The sequence below is a fragment of the Chelonoidis abingdonii genome, chromosome 22, assembly GCF_003597395.2.
Source record: "Chelonoidis abingdonii isolate Lonesome George chromosome 22, CheloAbing_2.0, whole genome shotgun sequence".
NCBI classification, from domain to species: Eukaryota; Metazoa; Chordata; order Testudines; family Testudinidae; genus Chelonoidis; species Chelonoidis abingdonii.
The window spans coordinates 9,912,775-9,936,112 of record NC_133790.1 but is presented as its reverse complement, the minus strand read 5'-3'; the positions used below and the strand labels follow the sequence as shown (position 1 = coordinate 9,936,112).

Genomic DNA, 23,338 nt, shown 5'->3' with positions numbered 1-23,338 from the left:
AGGGATACTTTGCTCTCTGAGTAGTCTCAGTAAGGTACTATCAGTGTGACAGAATCAGGCCCTCTGGCAGCATGAACTGTAATTACACAGGAAACCGTTCCCCTGCCCTCTTTGCTGATGCAACAGCCTGCAGGAATAGCTGCTAGTCAGAGGGCCTCACAGGAGCTGCTTCCGAATTCCTTGGAAGAGCTTGTCCTGGATAGCTGGAGACATGGGGTGAAATGTTGCCTCTGTGAAAGAATGAGTCCTCTACAGTGTGATCGGCCTCCGTGTGTTTAAAAGGCAGGACAATGCATTTTTATAACTATTATTCCCAGACACAAACCCATATTAAACGGGCGTTAAGGTCAGGAACACATATCAGTAACTTAATTGGAACGTTCTTGTCATTTTTGTTTTAAACTCTTTTTTGCAAAACAAGGATTACAACCCCAGGAAATTCAGTTAAAACACTTACCCATGCAGGTTAATGTTTAAAAATGCAGAACAACAGTTTTTTTCAGAGCCTGAACCACTCTGTCAGTGTCTCAAATGCCTTTTCAGCCCAGTTTGAGTAGTATGTCATCTAATCCTAAGGGTACTGTTTAACTTTGGGGCTGAGAAAGCAAATGCACAGAATCCATGCTCACATAAGCAGTAGCATAAGTGAGGAAAGGAAGAAAAGGGAAAAATAGGTAAGACTTCTGCAAAACAGGTGGACATCCTCCTGTGTTCATAAATCACTATAATACCACCTCATTCTTAGAGATCTAGTGATGTAGAGTTCGAAAGTAGTTCTGTGCGCTACACAAAGACATCAGTATCTTAATTCCCATTTTACCAATAGGAAAATGGAGGCACCCCAAGGAAGTGACATGCCCATGGTGACCCAGCAGGCCAGTGTCAAAGGCAGGAATAGAACGGAGCTCGCTTGACTCCCAGGCCAACTCTCTGTCCGCTATGTCACACTCCCTCCATGGGTAGCCACAGCCAGTTTTCTGGAATTAGCAGCACAGCTCTGTTCCTCCAATCTATCATATTTGTTTGGCTGAGCAAACTTTTCAAAGAGGCTTATTCTAACTATTTTAAGTCATGTGGCAAATACTGACTCCTCTCATATAGGCCCCAGTTAAGCAAAGTATTTAAGCAGTCACTTAACTTTAATCATGTGCCTTTGTCTCAGTCAAATCTTAGATGCTTTGCCGAACAGGGATGAACTGCAGAATCAGGACCCTCGTGGATCTCAGAGTTTCCCTGTTTTATAAGCAACTTCACTACAAATCAAAATAGTGTATGCATCTCCCTTTCCAACACCCTTGGTTCCCACTGCCTGGTTCTGGAAAAAGCATTTAATTCCACTAACCACTAGGAAAACTATTGGTGGCCTAGAGACCACAATTCCAGTCGCTTAAACTACATAGACTGGTACAGCTGATAAAATGCTACAGCCAGTGGCTATTTTTGGATCATAGTCTGCATCATGGCATTGTAGAGAATTCCTGAAATATAAATGAAGTTCAGCCTACAAGGTCCCCTCTGACTCGAAGTTTAGCTTTTAGCCTGGCAGCAAAGAGGACAGAATGCAAATTGAAGAGAAAGGATCAAAATCACAGCTATTAAAAAGGTAAGTGTTACAGATTTTTTATTTATTTATTTTTTTAAGAGCCATGTGCAACTTTTCATTTTAGCACAAAGATCTTAATGACTAATTTTACCCTGAGCAGAACAGGAAAATGATTGCTTTTTAGCTACTTGCCGCACTGCTAGTACTGAATTGAGGTCAGCAGGAGACGGTTAGAAATCCTCCATTTATCCAAACAAGTATAATTCTTAACAAGATTGCAAGCCTGGGGTAGGGTGGGGAGAAATGTCTAGCAGCTTGGCAGCTCTGCCATCATCATCAGAAAAAACAAGAAACCCAGCTATTAAACTCTACATTCAAGGGCCTTCAACACACTCCATCTACCAGCAGGTGAGTCAAAGAAGCATTTTCAAAAAACCAGTGAAGAGGCATGTAGTCAGCCCAGGACATCGCTCATGGACAGTTAGAGACATTTAAAGAAAAAATTAACATTGGGAACCAATTTACTGTTGCTGCTCTGTGAAGCAATCATGCCGCAGGAATTGTGAATAAATGGTTGGAGCTCACATCACTGGAACAGCAAAGAAAACAGCATAGAACTTTAATGGCTGTATGAAATTCAGTTGAAACTGATGGCTGGAAAAGTAAAACATTTAACATCCTGTCAATGTAACATCAACATAAACACACACACCCAAAGGCTGGGGACCAATTTCTCCCAACACTGCAATCTGTTCACAGAGACACCATATAAGTGTCCATCATTCCCACAGGGCAGTCAGAAAGGTGGGAGGGAAAAAAAAAATCTTCTCTGCCTTCACACAGTAACTTAAGCAATAAATGAATTTTCACCACTAAGATTTTTATTTAAAGCCCATACATTGTGAAAGTGGCAATCCATTATTAAACCCTGTCCCATCCATTTCTCGGAAAGACTGGAAACTGCTTTTGTGTTTCATTTTCGTTTGGAGCCATAACTCATACGATGTTGCTGCTGTTTGAGCAGATTTTGTATAAACCATCTGCGGCTGACGTACTTTTCAAACACTGATCTCCTTTGTTATGGAGTCTGTCTCCGGCAAACAAATGGAAATACTGTTGATGGGGGTGTACTCTTCTAACGTCTCAAAATATTGTTTTGTAGGGTTGTTTTGTTTTTAAGAGTTTGGCAGAAAGTGGAGAAAAAGACAAAATATTTTGACTGAGTAAAGAAAAATAATTTGTTACATTTAGGCTACAATTTTATTTTTTTAAACTAAGTTACGTTACTAATTTTGGGCCCAAGTCCCAAAGCCTTTTCTCAGGCAAATCTCCTGTTAGAGCGTCACTGGGAAACTTGCCTGGGGAAAGCATTCTGAATTTGGCCCAAACATTTCAGAATTATACCTTACATACACGGGGTTTGAATAAGTACCTAGGATAAACATTTCCAAAAGCTCCGGTGATATAGGAGCTTAAGTGCCACAGACTTTCCATGAGACTTGGCTCTTAACCGTGTAAGGCACAGTTAACACTGAAAACCTAGATCAATATAGTTACCGCACTACGGGGGTATGAAAAACCACACGACTGAATGCTGGAGTAGATGCTTCCACCAACCTCGCTACCATCGCTTGGGGAGGTGGAGTTCCTGCAGCCACGGAAAAGCCCCTTCCGTGGCTGTAATCCGCGTCTACGCGTCGAGGCTACACAAGCATTGCTCCCGCGCCATTGCTTTGCCCCTGTAGTACCCGTTGTGGAGACATGGCCTTGAACATAGGATGATGGTCAATTCCTAAATCATTTGGGTGCTTTTGAAAATATTAATCTCCAGAGCCGGATTCTGAAAGAAGGAATGAACCCCATGAGGCAGATGTTAGTCACATTGCTTAATGCACTGTTGGAAGGCGCTTAGATACCATAGTGATGAACACAGAACCTATGTAATTTTCAGAGGTTTTGACTACCTACAGGTCCCACATCTGAAAACTCAGCACCTGTGAAAATCCGTCCATGGAGTTACACATTACACTTTCTACAGAAACGCCCTGGCATGAGCAGAGGGAAGTGCTCACATGGGCAGTTCACACCATTACCGTATAACTGAACTTGTTCCAGCGTGTTGTTCCAGTTGATTCATGGTTAGGCTTTGAAATGCAAATTAATCATTATAACTTTTAATTGAGCTAATGTAAGCATCATATGTTACTAATTACACAATGCAGGAGGAAAAAAACTATTGCAAATGAATGTAACTGCTTAATCTAATCAGGATGGCAAGTTGTGTTTTAATTACAAATTGGTATGTACAGGCGAAGCACCTGCTATGATTTAGTGGCTATGGTCCAGATGCGCAGAAGACTTGGTATTCTGATATTTCTGCGCATGCTGTTCAAGCCTATGAGTGCCAAAAATCAACCACTTCCTTTTTCCTCCCCACGCACAAACATAGAAACCCACATTCTGAATATGCCAACATGCCCATGGTCCCACTGCATCATTTACTGGGGGCTCTTTCCACGAACACATCTCTGGGATTTCAGCATCTCAGACGCTGGTGCTACAAGGGACCATCTAGCCTCCTTGCTGTTTCTCCAGCAAAGGAAACCCTGCCCTTAAAACTGCCTTCACTCACCATCTCTCCTCTCCTGTGCTGTATAATCAAGGCTGCCTAAGGACTCCTGTACCACTCTGCACCTGCAGTCCTGGAGAACTCAAACTTAGCCCTTAGAAATTACTCTCCATTTTAAGTTGTGTAACAGTTTTCACACATCCAGGCTGAGATTTTCAAAGGCACGTAAGGGAGTTGGGCACCCAATTCCCATTAAAACTGGATGGCGACGGAGTGCCTAAATCCCATAGGTGGCTTTTAAAATCTCAGCCTGAGAGTAAAAGTTTGTACACTAGGTCTTAATTTAGCCCCAAAAGATTGAATCCTGCTCACCTTTCCTCCACATTTAGCCCCATCTGATAGGCTCCAGAGATGGGAAACAACATGTCAGAGATGAGCACACAAAGCCAAGAATAATTAGTTAAATGTGGGGCTAGCATTTAGTTTCTTATCTTTTATACATAGATTAAAAAGAAACCTTATTTAGTCCAGCTCAATATCTGTCAGTTGTGCTTCACAAAAATGAAAGTGCATTTGGAGTTCATTTCCTTGACACTCTTACAGCTCAAAACACTGGGAAATGCATTCAGAAAATAAAATCACTCCCTGACGAAGACTTTGTCATCCGAGCTAGAGCCTGGAGCAAATTTTTTATAACCAGATTAAAACCCCTGCATATTGTGGATTTTAATGGAAAGGCTGATATAACTGAGTGACTATAACATATGGGAATCCAGTTGCATAATGCATCTTCTTGAGTCTGTATTACTGTGAGAAATGGGAAGATGACAATGTTTGCTGCCCGACTCTACTGGAGGGTCAGAAAAATAGTCACTTGCCGACAACTCTGCTCATAATTAACTGAAGCATTTCAGGGAGGGAAGAATACCTCTGAAACGTTATGGGCATTACAACATGGTGTCTAAAAAGCAAAGGCAAGCAGTTTTTTCCTCTCATTTTTTAATCTGATATGGTAGCTCTGATTTGCCAAAAGGATTAATAAAGCCTCATGGTTTCTGCGCACACTCACGTGTGTTTCAGATTTGCCCAGTAAAACACATTAAAGCTAAAAACCATTAATCTTTTTTTTTTTAAAAACATTAGGGGGCGGATTACTGCGGAACAATCTCCATTTCTCCCACTAAGTGGACAGATGGATTGCTACTTTGAAACTGGGTACAGTGTGGAATTTGGCAGAGGTCTCTGATTTCTTTCTTCAAATTCACTGTCTTGCAGAGGTTTAGTGTATGGGCAACACTAAGCAGACAAGAAATTAAAGGAGCTCTTTTAAGGCAAAAAAAGTCTTAGTCTCATTAAGTATTATTTTTAAGTAGCAGAACTAGAAGTTCTACGGAAATGCTCATCACCACCACCTGTTTCTAATGCCCAAGTTGGGTAGGGACAGCTTCTGTTGGTTTCTTGGCTTTGGTTCCTGGATTGCCAGCCACTACAAGTCTCAGCTCATTTTACAGATGGGAAACTGAGGCACTGAGAGCTTAGTGACTTTCCCATGTTCACACAGGAAGTCTGTGGCAAAGCAGAGTCTTAAAGCCAGGTCTCTCATGTCCCAGGTCAGTGCACCAACCACCTGACCATCCTTCCTCTCAAGGAAATGATCAGTTTCTTTAAAAATCAAAGAAAACTGCATTCTCCAAAAAAAATTTGTAAAGGCTCAATCCTGAAACGCTTACTACCCTGACTAGTTCAGGGAGACTACCTGCCATAGTAACTCAGTACAGCAACAAGCATCTTCAGGATCTGCCCATCAGCAGCAACCCTTGTTCTGCTGTCCTTTTTACTCTCACAAGCAAAATAAGGGTGGGCTAGGCCAGTACTTGGAGGGGCGGCTCCTCTCTAAAGAGCTCCTTGCTGCTGCAGGAGGTGGGATTAATTCAGATGGTGTTTCTTAGGGCCTGGCCAGCATTCACTGCCAGACATCATGCTTGCTATGGGGAGCAGGCCCATTCAAGATAATGGATTGCAGTCAACAGCGTCCCTTTCAAGCTGAGGAAAATGGACAGACAAAAGAAATACTAATTTTGATCTCATGAGAAACTATCGTGAACAGCAAATTCCATAGCCGTAAAAACGGCTCTCATCAGTGCAAACCAGAGCCTCATGCTGGCTTCAGCCAACCTCTGGAGCAAACTCCAAGATTACAATAAGCAGATTCAAAAGGCATGAAAGAAATTTCTGAACAAAGCTAAACACATTGTTAAGACTCCAAAGTACATACTTACCCACCCATTTCTTAGCAAGCCTTGCGAATAGGCCGGCATTCTAGTTTGTAAGCACCCTGACTCCTCCGTATCTCCAGCTGACTTTCTGATATATGGGTCAATACTTGTTTATCTGACAAAACATGTCAACTCATTTTTCTTCAGCTTTCAGAGATACCTTTTAAAACAGACATTTATTTTAACCCTAAATTATCTGCCTATGCCGGTCTTCATTCAGAGGGAGGAAACCCAGCAGAGTAAGACGCAGGTAATTCCCCTTGATCTGAAGGCTCGCTTCTAAATCAAATCAATTTTTCCTGACTTAATTTGTCTAATCTAAATCACTGACCCATGCGTGTTCTCACAATCCTTTGACAAGAGCCGCACCAACTGAAGCAAGGCTAAAACGCTTCAGCCAGACCAATTCGTCGAGCTCTTAAGGGGAATTCTTTCATTGCTGTAATTAATTTTTTTAAGTGCCACAGTGGGATGCTCCGAATTCAAACCCAGGCCAAGGAGTAATGATTAAGCTAATGGGACAAGCTGGGCAGTAAATAAGTGTGTGTGCGCCGCTGAAAGAGATCGTTTCCAACAGTGGGCTGACACCACACTTTGTAGATAACCACTTAGATTATAAAGTTCCCATAGTGATTCCCAGACACTAATGGGCTTACACCTCTCCCGCTGTGGGTCCTTCAGGCTTCCCTGGTGATCTGTGCTGGATTTACAGTCCTTCTCTCATTCAGCCCCATGCACTTGAAAATCTCATGGACCTATACGCCATTTTAGAGCACACACGTAATCACCCAGCTCCCAGGGCCCGATCCTGCAGAGGCTGACTGTCTCTTGAAAGACACTGAGCACCCTCAGCTCCCATTGACTTCAGCAGAAGTTAGGAGCATGCTGTACCTCCCAGGAGGTTGCGGGATCAGGGCACTCGCGGGTAATCCTGTACAACTGCTCAAAAAGACTGCAAGCCATAGGCCAAAGATGCAGAAGTGATTTTGGATGTCCAGAAGGGAGACACCCAAGATCCCAGTTCTCCACTGCCTTGCTCCTTGTATAGTCATGGAGATCCGTGCACAGTGGGTGGCTATAAGATGGACACAACCGTACTTCTAATGCACTTTGAGATCTACAGGGGAGAAGCTAGGAGGTGGTATTGTTCTAGCTCTGCCCAGTGTATTTGGGAGGGGAAAGTGTCTCAACTTTAGATGACATTAACATTTATACGACTTGTTTTTAATGGAGATGAGTTTTCTGGCCCAAAGTCACTCATGCTAACATATTTCAATGGATTCCTTTCAAAGGAAATAAAGTCAGTGAATAAGGGCATATTATTTTGGTTAAATAGTTAAAAAAAAGGAAGAAACCTTTTTTATATTAACTCCAGCGGCTGCCAGAGATAAACATATAATAATGCTGATAACTGATATACTCCATCATTGCAAAACAGAGAGGAGGATGTCTTAGTGCAAGATGATGTTTTTAGAGAACGTGGGACCATACCTTCCTCTTCTTGGTTCTTGATGAGCCACAGAGCGTGCTTTCACCGTGTTCAGCTAAATTCCTGTGTCCTTTATTCTACAGATAACCCACCTGCACAGGACTCATTTGTCTAGGCACTGTCCAGCCACCATTTAAATAGGTCCTTTTGTTACCGACTCTTCTGTCAGCTACTGCAAGGTTCTGAAGAGTGTAAGCACTGAAGAGGAAGAGGAATAGCGTAGGGTCATCCAAGGGACAGAGCTGGGAATCATGGAATACAACTGAGGGAAAGGGAAATTTCGGCTGAATATCAGGGAGGTCTAAGACTGTGAAATGAGCTGCCAAAGTATACAATAGAAGCCTCATTGCTGGAGTCATTTAAAAATGGACTAAACAAAGCGCTTAAGAATAGCCTGTACTGAACAATGCAGCATTGTCAGAGGGGATGGAAAAGATGACTTAATGGGTCTTTTCCATCTCTAATTCCTATGATTCTGTGTGACTGATGCACAGGGGTAGCTGAGTGTCCCATGATTAAAAAAAAAAACGAGCACACAGAGTAGCCCATGATCTGTCTTGGTCTGCATAGCCACAGAGCTGCTGCTATTAGAGCAAATGTTTTAGAGTCTAAAATGTAGACCCTAGATTTCAACTTCTCTAATTATAAAATCTAGTTCACTAAATGCACATGCACATGTTCGTCTTTATTTTCACCATTAAGCAATGAAAGAATTGAATAATACTTTGCTCTTCGATGTGATCTTCCTCCCACCTGTGAAATTTACGCTCAGCACTCTGTGAGCTGGGACAGCAGCAGCATCCCCATTTTACAGCTGGAGAACTGAGGAACAGACACACTCATTGCCTGATTTCCAGAGCTGCTGAGCACAGAGTGACTTGACGAATGTTACCAAAGAAGTTCATGGCAGAAGCAAGAATACAATCCAGATCTCCCAACTTGTCCTTCTGTGATTAAAGCCCCAGACCACCTCTCCTCCCTTTAAGGTTACTGTGGGGTTCTCCTCTTCTCTGATTTAAAAATGTCACTTCTGAGTGAGTAGCAAACAGACTACGGCATGGGACAAGGGATGTGCTGGCCGCCACTTCCCGCAGACCCCATTGGCCTGGAGCAGAGAACTGCAGCCAGTGGGAGCTGCAATCGGCTGAAATTGCTGACACAGCACGTAAACAAACCAGCCAGGCCCCCCAGGGTACTTACCCTGGCGAGCCGCATGCCAAAGGTTGCCAATCCCTGCTTTACTGTATCCAGCTTCATAGCATTTAAGGTCAGAAGAGACCATTACATCATCTAGTGGCAGCTGATTTCCATCCAGATACCTCTATAGTTAATCCTTCAACACCTATGTGAGGCAGGGCTACTGGGAGTTCTATGGGTCCCATTTTTCAGGTGGATAAGTGAGACAGTGAGACTAAGGGCTAGATCCACCAAGGGACTTTGTCATCTAATTGACATCTGAGATGCCACAGACCCTCAAAACCCTTAGCTTAGCAGCTTAACCCTGCAGGTACCTAAATCCCCTAGGCCCCAAAGTTTCTATCAGTGAGCAGGCACAAAACCGCTTAAGTCCTGACAACACTGAGCTCCTTGACACCCTAGCTGATGCCCAAGTCTCCAGAGGGGCTTTGGACGCTGTCCTGCCTATCTCACCTGAGCAGCCTGAGCCCGCGGGTGTTCTCAGAGCATGCCTATTGGGCTGGGCCTTACACAAGAGAGAGCCAGCAGTGACCAGATCCACAATGTACTTTGCTGGGACTGGGGTGTGTGTATGTCCCAGAATACCCAATAGCCTAGTGGTTAGTGCACGTCTCCAAGTTGCAGGAGACCTGTTTTCAAATCCCTTCTCTGCCTGATTTCAAACAGGGACATGAACCCAGGACGCCTGCATCCCAGGAGAGCTCCCAGGCTCCTGCACTATTTGGCTTTCTGGGTGCGGGGGGGGTGTGGGTGGGGGAGAGTGTGTCTCAGTCTTTGTGTTGATCCTGTTCTGCTTCATATAAATAAATATTCACTGGGCCAGAGAGAAAGATTGACTTTGTAGCCCAGTGGTCAGGGCACTTCTTGGGAAACTGGAGATGAAGTCCCTGCACTAAATCACTGGGTGGGCTATCATTGTGTGGAAGTCAATCTCCTCTAAAGAAAGGGCAGACCCAGGTGCGGCACCTACCTCCAGGAGGGGTGTCACAGCTGTGAATCTCAGATGGAGTTAGGCACCTGAGTACCTTAGAGGGGTAGGGCCCGAGCCCCACCCTTCCCCCCAGCATTTCCTACTGGCTGAATTAAGCCACTCCCCGCTCCCCTTGCTGGCTTTCTGAGAATCCCATTCATAGGCACCTAACTGTCCCCATGCCTTGTACAGGGAACCAAGGGGGCCTAACTCAGGGCTGAGAATTCCACTAGGGCACCTAAATATTAGGCATTGCAAATTCCTTTGGGGATTCAGCCTTAAGTGACTTGCCCACAGCCACATCAGGAGTCTGTGGCAGCATCAGGTTTCCCCAACTCACAGAGTAGTGCCCCAACCATCAGACCTCTCTCTGGTTGCCGTTTTCCAACTTAGTGGTGGGGAAAGTGATCACACAGAGAGAATCTGCAAAGTGATTTGAGAGGACCACAGCTATACAAATAGAAGATATTGGAAACTGCATAAAAAAAAAAAACAAAAAAAAAAAACATGCATATGCAGTAGGCTCTGGCCTAGTGGAAGACTGATGTTTGCTCCTGGCATACATATCTCCCTCAGCAGAGCCCTTTCATGAGAACAGAACTAAGTGAAATATCTTTCCCAAGCTCTGCAAAATGGTGTGTGCGTGTAAAATCTGATGCCACACTTCGTTTCTGTCTTTGCCTGAAGTGGTGAGAGACAGTGAGTGTTGTAATCAACACTTTTAAAATGATCTCAGATGACAGCCAAATTGATCAAGTGGCAAGTCTCAGCTGCTTTTACACCCGAACAAGCTGGTTTTCTGTGAAAAATAGTGTCTACATTGCCTTTCAATAACTTAACTCCTGAAATATGCGTACCTGCCTTCATTTCAATCACCAAAATTTGGAAGAAAAGCAATTTCCACACAAAATCTGGAGTACCTCATAAATTAATGAAGTTTTCCCAGCTCTAACACCCACTTCTGTAACCAAAGAACAATTGAAAGCCTGTTGCAGGAGTATTTTTTGATTATCATCATCATCAATATACATATATATGTATGTCATGAGGGCAGGGGACTGGACTCGATGACCTCTCGAGGTCCCTTCCAGTCCTAGAGTCTATGAATCTATGAATATATTATAGCACTTGTGCCTAGAAGCCAGCCAAGTTAGGATCCCATTGTGTTCAGTGCAAACATATAACCCTTTCCCCAAAGATCTTCCTCTGAATATACCACTGTGGTCACCCTCCAGGGTAGGCAGGACAGTAGATCTTGCAGCAACCTGAGCCACATAAGGACCTAGACGGAGTCAGATACAGTGTACTCTTTTCCCACTGCTGTAACTCGCCTCAGAGGATGTCTTTGCATGTCAGTTTTGCCTCTTTGCTTTCAGATGTCGACAGCCTCCACTGAGGGACCATTCGGAAAAATTCCTGACAATGTGGAAGGGAAGCATCTTCCACTACCTAAAAAGCACCGAGGGACATAAACAAGTGGTAATTCTCACTGAAAAGCCTTAAAGTGAGACTGTTTGAAGGCTGTATTTGCAGAGTGTTGATGTGCGATAATCACATTCCAAAGAACTAGCAGAGCAATTGTCAAAGGTTAGTGCAATCTTTCTGCTAAAAAAAATTCTAGCCACTGCCTGTCATTAGTAGCATCAAGTGTCTGATGAAAGTTCAATGGGCTGGATTTTAATCTCCCTTATCCCATCGATTTCCGCAGAGTTGGTCCTCACTTAAATTTGTATGAGAGAGTAGAATCGGGCCCACTATCATCAGTAAGTTAGAAAGTGAAGAATAGGCAAGCACAGACTCTGATCCCAGTTACACCACTATGTAAACAACTCACGTCAGAGGAATGAGTCCAGATTTACACAGGAGCGGCGCCAGGGTTTCTGGCGCCCTAGGCAGAATTCAGGGGGCAGCATTTTGTTCACTCCCCATGAGGTGCGCGGGAGCTTCTGGTTCTACTCCCATCGCGCCACCGAAGAAGGATCCTCCGCCGAAATGCCGCAGGCGATAGCAGCAGTCAATTGAGCTGCTCAATTGCCTGCTGCTGTTTTCCACAGCACGTCGGCAGAAGGTCCTTCTTCAGCAGCGCAACAGGAGTGGAACCGGAAACTCCGTGCACCCCATGGGGAGCACACAAAATGCTGCCCCCCGAATCGTGGGGCCCTAGGTGACCGCCTAGAGTTGCGTAATGGAAGTGCCGGCCCTGGATTTACAACTAGTGTAACAAGTAAAGAATGGGGCTTATTAAACAGTAAGTATGGCAGAGTCACAGGCATGTGTCTCTCTGGAAAACATGATCCACTGAGTGGCTGATATGTAACCGATTAAGAATATGCATGGCTCCTTCACGTATGCCAAAAAAACACAGTTACGTGAGCAAAACTTGTATCTTTGCACATACCCATCTGCAGATGCCAATACCATTCTGTGCCCAGTCCTGCTTCCACGGAGAGCATTACAATTGACATCAGTGAGAGCAGCTTGATGAGTTAATGCAGCCTGAAGCTATATGTATCTGGACCCACAGTCACTCCAGCCTGTGGGCAACCCCATATAACAACCAGGGGCAACAATCAGCAAGCAGGTCCTTAGCAGCATCATGGCTTCTTTGGCAGGTACATGTCTCGGTAGCTGGAGTACGGGGCAGGAGGCACAAAGGTGAAATCCTGGCCCCACTGAAGTCAATGGGAGACTTCAACAGAGCCAGGATTTCACCTAACATCTCCGTGCAGATGACAAGCTGGGGATTTAAGGTCTGGACACTCTGCTACTCCCATGGGCAAATCTTGTCACCCTGAAGTCCCAAAAGATTATTTTGGAGGGAACTCAGCAAGTGGAACCTCAGGAGGATTTTCCCTCCCCCATGCCCTCTTCCCACAGTAATTTCTGCAGCAGGGCCAGTCTGGCCCCATATGGTTCCATTATAAAGACTGAGCAGCACCTACTGTATTAACGCCAGTTTAGTCACGGAGACAGCAGTGTTTCGAGTGAGTGTCTCGAAGCCTGGATCATGGCCAGTAATACAGTACAAAAATCCATACAATTAGATTTGGTATGTGTCACTATTTTGGAGTCGAAACCTAAAGAGAGACTATCGATCAGCTAAAAAGTGATTTCAGTGTATGGAGCGTTGAGACCAACCTTGACAAATTGAAGAAAATTATCAAAAATTGAAACACGCTCAGTCTGAATGACTTTCTACTGTTTGAAATATATAATACCAGGCTGCCGTGTCAGTGACTAAAGAATATTGAGCAAGGACAACACTGTACTCTCACTGGACCAGATTCTGATTTCAGTAACAATGCCATCAATCCAGAGTAATTCCATTTATTTCAGTGGAGCTACACCAAATTTACACTGGTGTGATGTGAAATCAGAGTGTTTGAAATATATTCCTTTAGTAGATCTTTCAGCAGGAGGCAGCATATGATTCCATGCACACACATAAAGCTCCATTGTGAAAAGTAACCTTATAAGAGGAAATATTTAAATCTAAAGGATGCTGTACTAATGTGTAAAACATAATCTGCATTTTTAAACTTTGTGTGTGATCACATTTTAGAAATGTATTGTACAACAGAAACTCTGGGTTTTTAGTTTCAAAGATGGCTCTGCATAGAAATGTTCCCGTATTCTGTAGCTAGAGTAATAGGTAGATACATACATATATAATCTGCCTCCACCTCTTCTATTCCAAGTGCTTTTTTTGCACCCAGGGATCTTCATGGCCTGTGTACATTTTACAGTCATTAAAGTAGTAAATTCATTAAACCAAAAGTAAGTTAACTAGGGAAGACCCAGTCCTGAACTCTCCACGTCTCACCCAACAAGCAGACAACAGCAGTGATGCATGCTCACCTGCACAGAAGGAGACAGTACCTCCTGTTGATCAAAAGTGACCACTACAACCAGTTGAGAAATACCTGGAGGGATTCTAAAGAGAGTCCCTTTCAGCTCTTCCAACCTGCAAGGAGGCTAATTGCAATGCCTTAAGGATGGGAAGGGTTCCAGGTGGAATCAGGCAGGCATGTGAAAAGTCAGGTAACTAACCCAGGTCATCCATAGGATACCTGTTCACAGAACCTTACAGACAGCCTCACTGCTGCCAGGCAGAGCCATGGCAACAGACCAAGGACCACCACCAGGAAGATACACTTCAGAGCATGGCATATGGAGCCGCTAGCATCCAGGCATGTGCACCCTGCTTAAAGCCCCATGAGCTCCAGTAATTGTGCCACCAGAGACAGGAGAATGATCTCTCTATTGGAGCCTCACAAAGTGATTTGGGCAACGCACTGGAGAACAAGCAAGTCGAGTGCACTTCAGAAAGCTGTACAGAACACGGTGATGAGAACACAGAGCAGAACAACTGGTCCGAGACACAGAGGTGCCCAAAGAGCTGTCTGAATAAAGCCCCAGGTTGCCATGGCTCCAGGGCTGGCGCTTCCATTTAGGCGGCCTAGGCAATCGCCTAGGGCACCAGGATTATTGGGAGGCGGCATTTTGCCCCGGGGGGGGGGTGCAGGCGGCTCCGGTGGACCTGCTGCAGTCGTGCCTGCGGAGGGTCCCCTGGTCCCGCGGCTCCAGCGGAGCTGCTGCAGGCATTCCTGTGGACGGTCCGCTGCTCCTGCGGCTCCAGTGGACCTCCCGCAGGCACAGCTGTGGCAGCTCCACTGGAGCCACGGACCAGCGGACCCTCTCTGCAGGCCAGCACGCAGGGCGGCAAAATGGCCGTGCACCTAGGGCGCTAAAAACCCTAGCTCCGGTCCTGCATGGCTCTGGGGGTATTAAATAGATGAAATGGTTGGGGTGATCAGTAATGTACCACAGATGATTCCTGAAAGGCATTTGTTAAAATGCTATCACCTTGCAGATGGAAAGCTTGGGAAGATTTCCTGCCTTTCACTGTTCCTCACCTCTCTGGTCCACAAGCAAGTGCACTCAAAGCCTATCAGGCGATGCACAAACGTGTTGTGGGAGTTTGTGAGCAGGGTGTGAACTCCAGCTGCTTTACTGCACACCCTGTATTTCATCCAAAGTGACCTCCTTCCAACAGGCTGAGTTTAGTAGCAATGAGCAATAACACCAAAATAACCATTTTCTCCCTCAAGGTTGGCTGTTCCCAGGGCTTCCCTGCAAAGACCATGTTATCCTAGACCTCAGCTCTTGCACCCAGAAAGACACTTGGATCTCTTGATACATGTTCTGTTCATTCCCTTTGAAGCACATGGCATTGGCCATTGTCCGATCATCGGTATGACCCACTATGGCCATTCTTATGTTTCCTTTCACCAAGAGCCATGCGCCCTTATATCCAGAGGGGAGTTAACATACCACACGTGCTAATGAATCAGGAAGAAATAATCAGCATATCCCTGCAGGATTCCAACACTGCTGCCCTGTGGAGCTATTGGTTGTGCGGGGGGCAGCATTTCCCCTGAAGAGAATGCAATGAGTCTATCCTGAAAACAAACTGTCCACCAGCTTGCCAGTCCCATAATTCCCCTTAAACCTCCTCATTGGGCCTTCACCTGTATCCTTGAGGCCCATGGAGACTATTCATAGAATAAAGCCTGCAAGATCTGGCCCTTACTAATGCCAATTTCTGTGCTCTCAAATGAATGACTGTCAAAGTCGGTAATACTCAGACTGCGGCTCTCGAGCCATGAGTTCCTCTTTAATGTGTCTCTTGTAGCACAATATTAAACAACTGTGTGATTTAATTATTAATTAATCTGAGTTATTAACCAATCCATTGTACTGTGATATTAACCAACAGTAGTTGATAAAATACTTGGTCAGGCATTTTGCTGGGAGAATTTTATATCTATACACACACACACTTTATATAAAACTAAATATTTAAATATGAATATACAGTACTATAGTAAATGAAACAATGAATTCACGTGACTGTGGCTCTTTTGAATAATGTTAATCGCTAATTTGGCTCCTGAACCACTGAAGTCTGAGTATCACTGGTCTAAATTGAGCTCATTAGAAGTGAGAAGAGGAACAGAAAAAACAGGAAGGGGAACCACATTGCTGCTGAAATTGAATAAATTTGTGCACTGCTCCCCATCTTCTGGCTGACAAGGGTAAAAGGCAAATAGTGGACAAACAGATTTCCCTCAAGCAGACATATTGCATTGTCTCCTCGTTAGAGAGAGGAGATGTGGAATATTCTCATTACCTAGCAGTAAAGAAGAGCCACCAGATGCTTTGAGTAGGAACATTTTAAAATATTCTCCCTATTATGGGTAATCATCAAAGAGTTTGGGAGTTTATTTAGCAAAAGAACCCAAACCTTTGCCTGCTTCTCCGAAGCACAGGATCTGAACCTCTTGGCTCTGCAGAACCAGGGCTGGTAGTCTCAGACTGACAGGCTTGCTCATCAAATTCCCTTTGGCTTCTGCTTCTGAGCAGGTTAGAAATGTGCACAAACTCCACTTTCTTGTAGCCCTTTGGCATTTCACCTTCTGCTTCTACTCAGAACCAGCAAACGCAGAAGCAAAGAGACCTATCAGATATAACAAAGGGCAGGGGGGAGTTCTGAGTATTTCCAAGCCTCACAACGTTTTGTGATATCCCAGAAAGTGCTACTTCTGGAAGGTATCAGCCATGCAAGATTTGCAGACTATGCTACTTACCCAGAGGTGAAAGTAAGCTCGTATGGTCTGGCGTACCAGCAAGAGCTGGTACACCGTGCCGGACTGGACCAGCTTCCCCAGTGGTGATTTAAAGGGCCCGGCGCTCCTGCCATTGCGGGGAGCCTCAGACCCTTTAAATCACCTCCGGAGCTCCAGCAGCTGGGCTTGGGCAGGGATTTAAATGGCCCAGAGCTCCAGTCACTGCGGGGAGCCCCAAATCCTTTAAAGCGCTACCGGAGCTCCGGAAGCAGGGCTCAGCAGCAGAGTTCTGGCGGCGCTTTAAAGGGCCCAGGGCTCCCCTCAGTGGCAGAGCCCCGGGCCCTTTAAATCACCACCGGAGCCCTGACACCCCAGGATGGCAGCGGCAGGGCTCCTACGGTGATTTAAAGGGCCCGGAGCTCTGCAGCAGCCGGAGCTCTGTGCCCTTTAATTCACCCCTGAGTCCCGGTGCTCCCAGCTGCCAGGGTGATTTAAAGGCCCTGGGGTCCCAGCCGGAGCCTCAGGGTCTTTAAATATTGAAAGGCCCTGCCTCTTCTGGTTGAGGCCACGCCCCTGCTCAGGACTCCAGTGCACCAGCAAGTCCTTTAAGTTACTTTCACCCCTGTACTTACCACATTTGCAAAGACAAGAATTGGAGGACATGGAAAAGTCCCAAGAGAAGTAAAGTACACAGACCACCCGTGAGCTTCCAAAATCCCCAGAGCTGGTTTGGGTTGTCACCAGTTTTAATGGCCTCATTGGGGGCTCCGAGGACATTTTCTAAAGCTCTGTCACAGGGACCAATGGGGAGAACAGGCAAGAAACAAAAAAGGTACAGAGTGAGAATCCTCCACGTGAGACTCCCCTAGGGCTGGACACTAGATTCAGCTTGCTAATGGCTATATTAGAACAGAATATGGTAGGCACAAATGGTTCCTGTCTTCCCAATGGGCCAAACTTAAACCCTGGATCTCGATGGCCCTGAACTTTATAATCTCTGAAATCCAGCACAGACATGATTTTTGTGACTTGGGGCCATCACTCTTTCCCACCTTCATTGCCAAAATGCAAGAGATGAGGAAACCCCTCAGTATTGTTAGCAGTTTACAACAAGCATGCAGAATGAAGACATTCGTTAGACAGGATTTGGATTAGTCTCTTATTTCTAAAGTAGATTCTCACTCATTCTAACCCCCTCAGCTCACAGACAACAGACTGTCCTGTCATCTACAACCCATACTTCAAGGGTGGCCAACCTGTGGCTCTGGAGCCACATACGACTCCTTGTATAGGCACCAACTCTGGGGCTGGAGCTACAGGCGTCAACTTTCCAATGTGCCAGGAGGCGCTCACTGCTCAACCTTTGGCTCTGCCACAAGCCCGGCCCCTACTCCGCCCCTTCCCAACCCCTCCCCTGAGCCTGCCGTGCCCTCGTTCCCCCCTTTCCCCCTCCGAGCCTCCTGCACGCCATGAAACAGGTGATCGGGAAGGAGGGGGAGGCTCTGATCAGCAGGGCTGCCGGTAGGTAGGAGGCACTGGAAGCGCAGAGCTGATGGGGGGCTGCTGATGTATTACTGTGGCTCTTTGGCAATGGACATTGGTAAATTCTGGCTCCTTCTCAGGCTCAGCTTGGCCACCCCTGCCATACTCGATGGGCATGACACAGGCCAGCTCCAGTGTCTGGTAAACAGGGGCACTAGATTAGACAGGCCAAAGGGACGAGTGAGGACTCTGGAGGTGTTCACCAAACACCAGCATGAACTGCAGCGGCACCGCTCCTTCCCAGAGTGCACAGAGTATTCTGAAGAGCAGAGATAGAACATTACAGAGGTTGGCTAAGAAGGTACAAAGCAGCAACGATGTGGGTTTCCAGACGTAGAAGCACTCAGCATGTTGCAGGAATCACACCCACAACCTACTTTCACCATGGTAGCTACTCACAGAAGTGCAGGGGGAGAAGGCAGAAAAAAGAAGTCAGAAAGGAGATGCACATTACAATGAGTAAGAAACAAAAACCCCACTCCGTTGCTACTACTGCAGACAGAGGCAGCAGCAATGGGTTTCAACCTGTGGTCCATGGACCCCGGGGGGCCACAGACTATATCTAAGATTTCCAAAAGGAACCACATCTCCCTTTGAAATTTTTTAAAGCCTCCACAAATGGAAAAAGAAAGGTTGCAAACCACTGGTCTCCAGCTCTAACTGTCATGAAATCAAATGCTGGGTCTTACTCAGGCAATTAATTCAAAAAGTCAACAGCTTGTAGAGGACTAGCGCATGTCGACAGACACACAGACTCTGCCCAGGCATTCCCCACCCGCACTATGTCCATTAACAGGGACGAGGGATGTTCAGCTTTGGCAAGTAGAGAGTCCCAGGTCTGTTCTCTCACGGGGAGTTGATAAAACACTTTTGCTCGCGTTGCTGGGGAGGGAGATGCAATTTGTGCCTCGCTAGCTGTGAGCTGGCAGAAGGATTTGGGATTAGGAAAAATTTCCCCAATTGATTCTCGCAGGCCAGGCCACTGAGGGGGAAGGTTGAAGTGCAGAGATGCAGAAGGTAAACATGCCAGGGAGAATCCTGTCGGGTTTTTTCATGCTGGAGGGCTACTGGATTCGAGTTCTGTCTGACGCTTCCTATTCTTCCCCCCTTGAAGACATATATCCAGAGAGACTGAAAAGTGACTCCTTTCCAGCTAGCAGTTTACAGCATTATTTTTTCATTCTCTGCTCCCATAACTTAAGGCTCTTTATTGAAATCTGTCCTATTTGCATACAAAGACTCGTGGTGTCCCAGTTAAGAGAGATAACTGGGCTACATTCCCATCACGAGGGTCACTCATATTTAATCTGAAATCCTTCAATAACTAAGTATTCGGTGTGAGCCTTTCTATACTCAGCGCAAGCTAAATATCTGTAACCGAACTTGACAGCCGCGCTGCTCCATGCCCAATAAACACAGAAGAAATGCCGCGCAATTTCAGCACCTGCGCATCTAAATTACATTTGTTTTTAAACTACCACAATTTAGTACCGAACAGCTGTGCGGGAGCCCGCGCCCCTAGTGGAGGGTTCCAGGGTGCCAGGAGAAGGGACTTCTGCAAGCGCACGGGGTGCAATGTTCGCCCTGAAGAGGAAATCTCACCGTTCTCCCACACCGGAGGATGGGCCCAAAATAAAACGCTGCTCTCACGCTCAGTTGCAAATCATAATGCAGATATATTATATAGTTTAAAATCGGTGGCTTTCCAAACATCAATCAATTGGCTCCTCTACTCTAGACCTGATAACCTGCAAGATGCTGAGATTCGCATGGGAGATGCTCAGAGCCCTCAACTCCCCACTCGGCGAAGCTTGCAGGATCAGGTCCTAAATATGCTCGCAAGACTACTGTTAGACAGAGTCTTTAGTCCTGCAAGAGCGGTCCCACTGGACTCGGTGGGGCAGATCAGGACATCTGTTGTTTTAAAGCAGAACCCTATTGTCTGCAAAGATACATTAATGCCGTGCAACGGTCCAAGCGGTTTGTGGGACTGGGACCTCTCTTTCCCAGCTATTCCTCAATCTCTGTTGCTATTTATCAAGACAAGAAAAGCACGCAACGCACTGCGTCCTGGCCAATCTCCGCACATCCAGGAAATGTGGCACTAGCATCATTTTACCTACGAGTTCTGAATTCCTGCATTTTCTTTCAAAGAAACTGCAAAAAAAGGGGGAGCGCGTCCGGTGAGCCTTTCCCACCAGGGAGTCTTCACGGAGCGCTCAGCGACACCCCCACCCCCCTTACACTTCTGTTCACTCGCTTTTTGTTAACTCTGCCCTGGCCCCGGCGCTGTTAAATCAGCACGTCGGAGTAACGTTTCCGCGGGATTTCTTGCAAACACACAGCAAAGTTTTCCTCCAGAAAGCGGCAAAGCCCTCAGATTCGGGGCTGTCCCCACCGATCTGCGGGATGATTCCGGACAGGGGCCGAGTACCTGGGAGTAAACGCCAGTGTGCGACCACCAGGGAACCTGCTCACCTCGAGTGACTGCACCGCATAAGTCACAGGGGAGCAATCAGTGCAACCCCGGGGAGAGAAAGCTGCTCTCTGGCACACGGATTTGCGGGGACATTTCACCTCATGAGTCCCCATTGTCACTGGGATTCGCAAGCCTGGGGCGGGCAAAGCAGGAGCAATACAGATGGCTTCATACTTTCTACAACCATCCCTGACATCTCCCCAGTGCTGGCAGAGGCACTGCCAGACATTCCTCTGGCCACCCACCTGCGCCTTTGGGAGTCCCGGGGGGGGGGTCACACGCGGGAATCGGCCAGCTAGCCATAGGGGAGGAGAGGGCATAGAGCATTCCCACGACCCGAGCCCAGAGGGAGGGGCTGGGCTGGGCGAGAAGGCGAGAGACCCCAGCAGGTGGGTGGAAGCAGCAGCTGTCAGAAAACCCTCTCCCCTCGTTCCCGACTCGGAAAACTGGAGCTCCCTCGCAGCAGCCGCAGCGAGCTTTGCCAGGGGTCAGGCAGGGCTTATGGGGTCGACCCAGAGCTGACAGCTGGGTCCTGAACGGGGGCTGCTATTTCCGGCACACATATCCCCTCCCCAGGAGAATGAACCCCAGGACCGTAGTGGGAGAGAGGGGCCAGGCCAGGCCAGGCAGGGACTGTAACACCAGTGGACAGTGTGGGAGACGCTAGCCCCCCTAGAGTGAGAGATCAGGGGGTCCCAGCAGCCTCAGTCCCCTGCGGAGTTTGCGGACGGGGAGGGGGTGATTCCGCCTTAAGTTTATTTGCGTAACTTTGCGCTGCCCGGATCTTTCCTCTCCAACGCCACAAACGAGGGGACTGAAGGCTGGGGACACGCGTGGGAACGGACACGCCAGTGAGCCCCATCCTCCCCGGGTCACACGAGAAATTCCAGCCCCACGCCCCCCGCACATGCCCCGCATGTCCAGCCTGCAGCCTCGGGGAGCCACAGGTGAAAACCCATCAACTAGAACGAGGATAACTTCGGGGGAGGGGGTGTTACCTTTGCACAGCAGGGCAGCCAGCGCCAGCGCCAGCACCGGGCACCTGGACACCATCCTCTCTGCTCCATCCCCAGCAGTCATAGTGCGGAGTTATTTACTGGGGGGGCGTGTTTGGGGGGGGTCTGAGTAAACAGATCCCCCTCCCCCGCTTTTTTTTCCTTGTGGTTAAACCGAACCCCCCTGAAGAACAGGCTACGGCCCGCTAGCGATCATCACAGCCCCCGGGAAAGCCGAGTGCCCCGGGGAAGGGCCGGGGCGCAGCAGCCCGTCGTCCTCGGCGCAAGGCGGCTGGCCCCGCGGTCTCCTCGCATCCCAGCGCCGCGGGAAACCCTCGCCCATCCCCGGGCGCCGCGGCTAGAACCTCCTGCACCGGCGGGTGCTTCAAATCCTCCCCGGCGGCCTGCCGGCTCCACCCCGGCGGCGGGTTCCTGCTTCTTCCCCCGCCTGCGGCCGGAGCCCAGCCCGGGCGGCTGCTGCGCTCCAGCCGGGGACCGCGGCGCGCCCGTCTCACCTCCGAGCGGGGCGCAGCGCGGAGCTTAGTGGGGCTGCGAGTGACAAGCCGGGCAGGGTCCAAGGAAGGGAGTGGGCCTGCGGAAACGGTACAGGCGGGGGGGCAGGCGGACAGGCTGGACCCCAGGAGTTTGCGGGGGGGGGGATGCCTTTACCTGCCTGGGCTGGGAGCGCGGGTCTAGCTCGGGGAAGCAGGGGGGGAAGGTCTAGCCGGCTCTCCCGGGCTGGCTCGCCCCGCGGGAGGAGGGCGCAGGACGGGGGTACGAAGGAGGAGCAGCCTAGGGAGAACCCGGGAGGGGGGTGGATCTCAGCCAGGAAAACAACCATGGGGAGGCCGGGAGAAGCGGCTGCGCGGGAAGTTGTTCAGCTGCGCTGTGCAGGGGGTGGGGGACACCCCAGAGCCCCTCCTGTGCCAGGGGGAAGCGCGCACACCGCGCCCCGCCGGGGCTCCCTCGGCCCCGTTCGCTCCGGGCCAGAGGAAGGGCAGCACTCAGGGGTTCTTACCAGCCCCCGGCTGGGCTCTTCCCCCTTCGCTGCTTCGCTCCTAGCGCTGCCGGAGGTTTGATTCCTGAGCGGTTAGCGGTAGGAGAGGCCAAACCCAGCCCAGGGTCCCCTGAGGAGCCGAGATCGATGGGGCAGGACCGAGAAGAGGGTTGCTTGGGGAGTGGGAGGCGGCTTTAGGGGACAGTCAGTACCGGGTTGAGGCTGGTTTCCCTCCAGGTTAGCTTCCCCCCGTCTCTGTCCCCTTCAAACTACTTTGGGGGCCCAGGAAAGCCAGCGCCCCACTCACTGGTGTTTCAACAGGTGCAGGAGAGGGGCACAAACAAGGCCCAGGTTTTTCCCGTTCACTTATTGTCACAAAACTCCATAGAGCACCTGGCCACAGGGCTATTTTCGAACCAGCTCATTACGCAGAGCGCAGTTAAGGCAGATCCTGATTTAAAAGCAAATGGAGGGGAGTAGAGCCAGTGCTTTCTTTGAACCCACCTTAATTATATTTGTGCTTGCCACACTGCCTCTTTGTAAATAAGGAGCAGTCCCCAGCTGTTCAGAAGGTCCTCAGCCACCATGGAAAGCTGTCTCCCTGCAGAAGAACAAAACTTACTGCAGAAGGATTGAAGCTATTCTTCATTAA

At 47.9% G+C, this 23,338-nt stretch overlaps 1 protein-coding gene across 1 annotated transcript in view; it reads right to left on the bottom strand.

The window, feature by feature from the left end:
- TMEM132B (transmembrane protein 132B) overlaps positions 1–21,956 on the bottom strand; it is a 391,123-nt gene extending 369,167 nt beyond the window's left edge. Inside the window, exon 1 of the mRNA XM_032791201.1 lies at positions 21,693–21,956. Coding sequence (XP_032647092.1) covers positions 21,693–21,774 — 82 coding nt within the window. The 5' untranslated portion in view covers positions 21,775–21,956. The remainder of the gene's footprint in view (positions 1–21,692) is intronic.
- Positions 21,957–23,338: the final 1,382 nt, after the last annotated feature.